The sequence below is a fragment of the Nanorana parkeri genome, unplaced genomic scaffold, assembly GCF_000935625.1.
Source record: "Nanorana parkeri isolate BGI_ZX_2015 unplaced genomic scaffold, ASM93562v1 scaffold1625, whole genome shotgun sequence".
Classification (NCBI taxonomy): Eukaryota; Metazoa; Chordata; class Amphibia; order Anura; family Dicroglossidae; genus Nanorana; species Nanorana parkeri.
In genome coordinates this window covers 242,500-250,294 of record NW_017307893.1, presented here as the reverse complement: position 1 = coordinate 250,294, position 7,795 = coordinate 242,500, and the positions used below count along the sequence as shown (strand labels likewise).

The 7,795-nt window shown below is 38.1% G+C and overlaps 1 protein-coding gene across 1 annotated transcript in view; it reads right to left on the bottom strand.

Annotated features, from left to right (window-relative positions):
* The window catches only part of LOC108799079 (piezo-type mechanosensitive ion channel component 2-like), a gene marked incomplete at its 3' end in the record, with an annotated part of 182,803 nt that overhangs the window by 97,287 nt on the left and 77,721 nt on the right, over positions 1-7,795 (bottom strand). The window contains exon 4 of the mRNA XM_018570899.1: positions 3,318-3,360. Within this exon, the coding sequence (XP_018426401.1) occupies positions 3,318-3,360 (43 nt within the window). The remainder of the gene's footprint in view (positions 1-3,317; positions 3,361-7,795) is intronic.

The window sequence follows — 7,795 nt, the reverse complement described above, 5'->3', positions numbered from 1 at the left end:
TATATATATATATACTGTATATACACACATACATACAATATAATATACAGTATTTTTTCTTATGATGATATCCTTTTTTGTAACAGACATACAGTTTTACACTGAGCTTTCAATATGATGAGGATACAGGTAAATCACTTCAGAGGTTTCTACTGTAATTGCCAACCGATTAAAAACTTTGCTGAATGCTGCAAATTGTATTGAAGTTTACGCACTGTACTCTGGAACAAATTACAGCTGACCACTTTGGAATTTTTTGGGTCACTTTCTTTGAAACTGCATCAAACAGATGGCGGAAGGAACACAAGTCTGGCAGAAACCAGAGTGTTACATTTGCCTAGCCCAGTGATTTGTTTATCACTGCTTTTGTGGAAAGTACGAGTCCAGGTGTTGTGTTAGACAGATGGAATGGATTTCAATCTATTAAGTAATTTTCAGTTTGGTTGATTGATTTACTAAATTAATTATTTTCATTGAGCCCAATGAACTTGTGTTTAAGTCAAACAATGTAGAGTACAATTTTAATTATATGTAAGGGCAAAAAACATATTCTGCACACATCTCCTACACATGTACATTTCCCTATGTTTTAGCCCTAAAAATACCTAAGTACACAAAAATACCCTCCAGAAATCCATTGTGCTCCTAACTTCCTGTTTGGGCTGACAACATAGCATCTTTGCTGAACTGAAATCCCAATCAGTGTTGTTAGCCCTTCCTGCTGGACTACAAACTTCTACATATCCCCCAACCCTTTCTGTCCCTTTCCACATGCATACATTGACTTCTTTCACAAAACAATGCTGCTGATTCTCAAAAGCCTGCCTGCATACTCAGTGAAGGGTAAGGACTATTGGGAGCTGAAGTTCTGGGAGCATGTCTACATCAGTAGGAACTGACTTTCAAGCAGAAGCCCATGCAAGAAATGTACCATCTTAGTGATGTCACAGGCAGTAATAAAAGTTGTTTCTCAGTACGGGAACAAGGTAGAAGAAAAAATAATGCTGGAACATGCTCTAGATGGGGTACATTTGGATAATGCCTGGGCATGCATTTTAAATAAAACTAAATATTGAAGCACGCACAGGCTCACTAGGCCGCTAACTGATATAGTCTTTTAGTAAAATACACTATCTGTATCTTGTATGAAACTGGTGAAGGAGCGAAGTGAAAATGTTACCCACAGCAACTAAGGTGCCTACAAACTTTAGATGGCAGCTACCGTAGCTGCAGATGCATGATGTGTGTTGTCAAATACACATTTTTATGAATGACTGTCGTTCAAACATGCATTGAGTGAACTTACAATTTGTGTAGAGAGAGAAGGGGGGAACACTGCAGTCTCACAGGTACACAGGTAATCAACAGTGAACGGGATGCTAAGCAATCAATTTTCTGGGGTAGGGAAAGCCTACAGACATTCATACGCTTTCCAATCTAACTATAAATGAATGGACTGGATGACATTTCTTTTTTGCCTATGAACACCTTCAGTAATATTGAGAAAATATAGCTACTTATCCTAATTGTGAAAATAACAGTTATATAAATCTGAGGCAAGTTACAATGTTGAGACTTAAATATAGTAAGGAAACAAGCTGTACTCATGACTAAGTGCAGTGTTCATATTTTTATGTTTCCGGAGCAACATTCACCATATTTATTCCCAGATAATTTTTTGTACAAGTCATTCTGAATTTAGAAAGCTGGTTGGATGACCAGTGAAACGTCTGCAAGAAAAATACAGCAAGCCCAGTTGCCTTGACTTAATGATGATGATACAAGTCCATCAAATTCTTCCAACCAAATTGCTTGATAAATCTTGATTCTGCTTAAGCAGAATTAATAACATATCTGGCAATATATAATACATGACGATTGACTGTGGCACTTCAAGTGAAGTCCTGGTTAACACCCATGATTGCGATGTACAACATTTTAGATGTGCCTTTGGATAAAAAGGAAATATATTCAACAGAATAAGAAAGAGAAGGACTGACCAATGTCCACCCTACTCAATGATCATCCTACTCAGCAGGTCAGAACATATTGTAGGGAATATAGGGGTGGTCAATTTCACAGACTGGTGCCATGATTGAGTAAAAATTGGGCAATTAGATATGACATTTGAGATTACTAAAATTTCTGACCTTATAGTACACAGAAATGTTCACATCACCAATGTTTCTGACAGGTTTAAAGTTGTGCAGGTATCTTATTGTAAATTGTTCCTGGAGAGAAATCTGCCTGTTTATGGGCAGCTTAAATCTTACTGACCATAGTGATTTGTTAATAAAAGGAAGATATCTTTATATCCTCCTTTTAGCTCCTTCAGCTCTCTCCTTGTTCTACAAAACTCTGTCAATTCTTCTCAAAAGACAAGTCAGTTCTTCTTCTATCATGTTTTTCTGTCTTGTCTTTCTCAGATCAGTGACTAGTATTACTGAGAGTGAACAGTTAAATTAATGGGTTGTGGGTAGACCTGCAGGAAGGAAAACAAGGAATTACAAGCACTGATGGGATGGACAGCTTGAAGGAGGAGTGCGAGGGACTGAGCAGAAGGGAGTGGGGAAGGGGGGGGGGGGGGGTAGATAAAGGGAAGGACTATGCAGAGAACACCGGGGGATAAGTGACCAACATCTTAAAGACTAATTTGAGTATGAACTGAGAGACGGAAAAATAAGAAATGTACAATGCTGTGATGAATACACAAAGATCATGTGAGAAAGAGAATAGACTCCTGAGCAGATTTTGGAGGAGACCTGAGCAAGACATGTGAGAACAACCCACAATTAAATCACCTACTATCTTCAGAGAAGTAAATATGCTTTGCAGCAAAACATATGGAGATTTCGAGGAAAATTGAGGTTTAGATGAGCTATAAGGACTAAATAGCATGTCCCAAAATAGGCACTGTATGATGTGCCTAGCTTAGGCTTCTTATGTCTACAACACAGCTGGTGTCCATGATACTTTTTTTGTTTGCACAGTTAATGATTAAGACAAGCTTTTGGGCATCTACGCCCTTCTTCTTGTTCAATGAAGTGTAGAAGAAGGGGGTTGATCCCCAAAAACATGTCCTGAAAAAGTAACTGTTCTTGCAAATATAAAAAGCATCATGGGCAGTGCTCAACTGTCTTGTTGCAAATGCACTAGTATTTCTACAAACACAAGCTTCTTGTGTCTGTAACTCTTTTCTGTCTGCCATAACTGTCAATATTATGTGTGTCTGAATTATGGTGGTTTTCTGTTGAATTCCCTCCATATATTTCATTAAAATGAACAATTAATAATAAGAATTAAAATGTGAAACATACCTTTGAAAGCCCAACTGTCGAAATGTTTTCTCCCATGTTGTACCTATAGTTACAGAAAAAAACATCAGTGTTATAAAAGTAACCTAATTGGAACATGCTTGCCATAACACACAAACTGTAAAGCATATAAAACCCTTTTATTGCACATCAGTTCAGAAATAAACAAATTTGCGCAGTGCCTGCCAAGAATATCATGACAAAATCCATTCCAACTCAGATGAAGAGGAAGACTGCATGGCCTCACACCCTGTTCACCCTGTTTGTCCTCTTATCATACAATACTAGCTCTATATACCTTTACACATTAACAAAAGGACAAGAAAAGGATGTGTCCAGCTGGCTTGTACCAGGGTTATCCACATCACAAGTATGACGCAATAAAAAAAAAAATGGTGGAAATAATAATGCTGTGTTGAAATAAAAGGCCACATTAATAAAAAATGACATTCACATTTTGGTTGAGAACTTAGTGCAACCATCCACCGCTTTCTTATAAATCTTCACAGATGAAGATATATAAGAAATTTGCTGACTTTCCCTTACATCTCTGCCTCAATCTATCTATCTTGCATCTATATGTGCACATAAAGCTGAGCATACAGTAATGTTGTTTGTAAAGTGAGTAAAATAAACATATCAACACAGGGTATATTAAAAAAAAAAAGTGTATTTAAGATTCACCAAACATTCACTGCAGCTGAATCCTGGTGCAAGTGTTTTAAATGACAGTGATTAATCCACCACCAGTAGATGTTTGGTGAAAGTTATATTTACTGCTTTATAAATATGCTCCATACTGTAAATACCCATAAAAGAAAGTATTTTGCCAAAAAGAATTACATTTCCAAATGACTTAAACTTGAGGTATAGAAATTTTCTAATTCACAAAATAGTATCTTAGTTGCCACTGAATCATGTAATTGCTCAATCACACCACACTATCTGGTTATTGTTAATGACACCCCAAACTGAAGCACCTCTTGTGAGATTTGCAAGCACTAGGAATGTACCATATCTCAATGTATTCTAGTTTTGCTATTTTACACAGGACATTTGGTTGCTCTCTGTATTCTCCTCGGTTGCCCAGGCCATTTGGACATGGACATATTGGACATGGATTCTTGGACATGGATGTTGGACATGGATTCTTATTCTGCATGCTATATTGTAACGTTGCATAAAAATAAACAAATGAATGAAAATACAGAAGGTATGATACCCTTTGCAACGGCTGTGGAAGGGGGTGAATCTGAGAACTCTGAAACTGAAATCACCCTGTGTGGTACCTCAACTGAGGAGATTCCCCTTTCCCTGGCATCACATTGATAGATCAGGTTCTACTTTTCAGTAAAGCTATTATTATATCTGGTCTAAGTAAGTGAAAAATCCACAAGATGTGCAGCATACAGCATTTCTGTATCCTGCGGAAAAATACATTTGGGGTGGAGTTGCTCTTTGTAGTCCTTAGCGATGGCAGTAGAAATAGTCAGGAATAATAATTTGGTGTAGCGATGCTTTGGAACGTCTGTGGGTAACTTTGTGGCCAAAGTATTTTCAGCTGAAGGAAGATGTTTTACTGTAACAAAATGTACCTAAATATGGTGCAGCCTACAAGCCAAAGTGTTGCTGAATAACCTTTCTGTAATTGTTGCTTCCTGTTTATATGAGCCACTGTGGTTACTTAAAACATACAAGCATAAAAGTCTACTGCTGGGTACCTTAATAACCCCAGACCATGAACACTAATGTAAACAAGGCAGGATTAATGTTATGTGACAAACAAAATATTTGTAGCTTTAGTCAGAGCAAAATGGTGCAGTAATTCACCAAATTCAACTAATGTTCTCTTTCACTGCTGAATACAGCAAAGCATTCATGAAAGCAGAATAAAGGAAAACCAGAGCAGAATGTAGACCCATTAGTCGAAATTACAGTTTTCTCTGTAACCACTGCAAACTCCAGCTTTGCAATGCCATCTTTACATGTTTAATCATTGTTTTCGAGGGTTAGATATGATATATATGTCAATTATTCTTAAAGTAGTCTTAAACTCAGGAATTAAATCTTAAAAATGCATTCATAACTATTAACAAAAATGTATCTTATTTGTGTATCATTCATCTGTAGATCAAGAAATCATCTCTGAATTGGTTCTGACACTGTGCTTCCTTCTGGAGGGTGGCTACTTTTGTTCTCCATGGTCCTTGTATGTGTTGTAAAGTAGTCACCACTCAACGTTTACACAGTGCATGTTTCACCACCATATAGAGAACAGATGTCTTCAGATCAAAATTTGGATCAAACCAGAACATGAAAGACATATTGGCTCCCTCAATTGCATTCTGCATCTGCTGTGGGAAATCGGAGGTAGGAGATGGGTAGAACTTAGCTGAACATATGCAAGCATTGCTGGCATCTAAGATCCACTGATTAAACTGTAATATTGAAATGATTGTTTATGGCGCCTGGCACTGAAGACTTTGAACAGAACAAATATAGGAAGCAAATGCCTTCAATGTCCTCATTGTTCGTCATTGTCTGCAATTGCAGTGCAGACTGTGGACAGCCTGTATGTATACTATGCAATTACTACACTGGTTTGGGCCTTTGATAAGACACCCCAAAGCACAAAGAACTATGGGGCAGAAATAAGAAATTAATTGAAAAGTTGCTGGTTGTGATTGAATATGTTAAAAGATCTAATATGTTTTTAAAATCCAGACATTCTTTAAATATTAAAACCATCTGTAATGTATCACCAAATTAACACATATCTGCAGGACAATAACTTTGTTTCTACTATGAAAATGAATGTAGATATTCAGTAAAAACAATTAATGAGCAAGTTCGTACTATGTTTCTGCTTGTAACATTCTTTGATCTTCTTAAAGGGATGTGTAAATATTCTGTGCACAAGCAGTTATTAACATACAATGGCAATAATCTTCAATGTATTCTATTAACAACGGATTCATTTATCCATTAACATCCTCTCCCACAGTGCTTGTGAAAAATAAATTTCCTAAAGTGTTATTTACAGCGTTTAATCAGGGAGACATTATCCATTTTTATTCCTTAAATCGTTCCCATTAGATTACCATGCTTAAATGTTTACTTCACATAGAAGACAGTTAATGCCCTTTTGGACCTTTGCTTTTACTGCAGAGACAAAATCACATTTGCTTTTCAGAATATTTATAAGCCAGCAATATACATTTCATAGATGGTGATCATTCAACAAGACCAGTTTTTAACATGATAAAGTCCATTTACAAGGTGTATCTGAACCCAAGAACAAAAATGTAATATATTGCAGCTTACCACTCTTTAGATGTGGTTGGTGCGTTAGTTTTCTTTTTTCAGGCTTGTTTTAGCTTTATTTTCACCTGGTGATTCTAACAGTAACACACACTTTCTATCCTAAGGTAAAAACACTTATTGTATTGTATCTATGGAGGTGCGGTGTTGTCACATAAGACAGAATAAGTTAGGACTACATGAGATAGTTCGCTTTGTCTGCTAATGGTAAAATGTTCACTAGCAATGTCCTAGTCCAGCGGTCGCCAACTAGTGGTCCGTGATAAATTTTTGGTGGTTCGCACAGAGAACTGCAAAAAGAATAAGCAACCAGCCAGGCAGCTAATGAGGCATGGCACCGCTCTAAGCATGACACCCACTTCCTCCAGGCTCCAGAAAAATTTTGGTGGTCCGCACAGAGCCGGCGTTACCACTAGGCAGCCGCACCTGCTACCCCCACACTCCGCCGCACCTAGATATACCCTCTGAACAGTGTGGACGTGGACCACACTGATGTGTGTGCGCAATGCCCACCAGAGACTGCACACCGAAGACTGCAGGATGCCTTCAGATTCCGTTGACATCGTCCCCCCATACTGATGCTGTGTGAGGCGGATGGCCGATTGGATGACGCCGCCCGCCCGCTGAAGAACTGCAAAAAGAATAAGCAACCAGCCAGGCAGCCAATGAGGCATGGCACCATTCTGAGCATGACACCACCTCCTCCAGGCTCCACCACCTCCTGCAGATGAGACGGAGATGGAGACGAAGCTATAAGGTAAGTGAGAAGCCATTTTCTGGAATAATTGCACACACAATGGTATTCAAATCTGTCCTTTAGTAAAAAATGATTTACTATGGTTAATTTGCTTAGCTAACAGACTGTTAGGTAAGTAAATTACCACGGTAAATATTTTTTGCTCAAGTATAGATTTTTAATAACAGTTAGTAACAGTTAACAGATTTTGATAATTTTTGCTGTGACGGTCCATGCTAAAAAAAAACAGCAATTGGTATTGAGGCTGATTTACTAAAACAGCGGTCACCAACCAGCGTTCACCAACCACTGGTGGTCCACGAGAAAATTTTGGTGGTCCCCAGGTCCCTCTGATACCGTGCAGGCTGGGCCGTCATTGAAGCAGCACAGAGGCTCCGGGGCTGCCTCTACATATATATATATA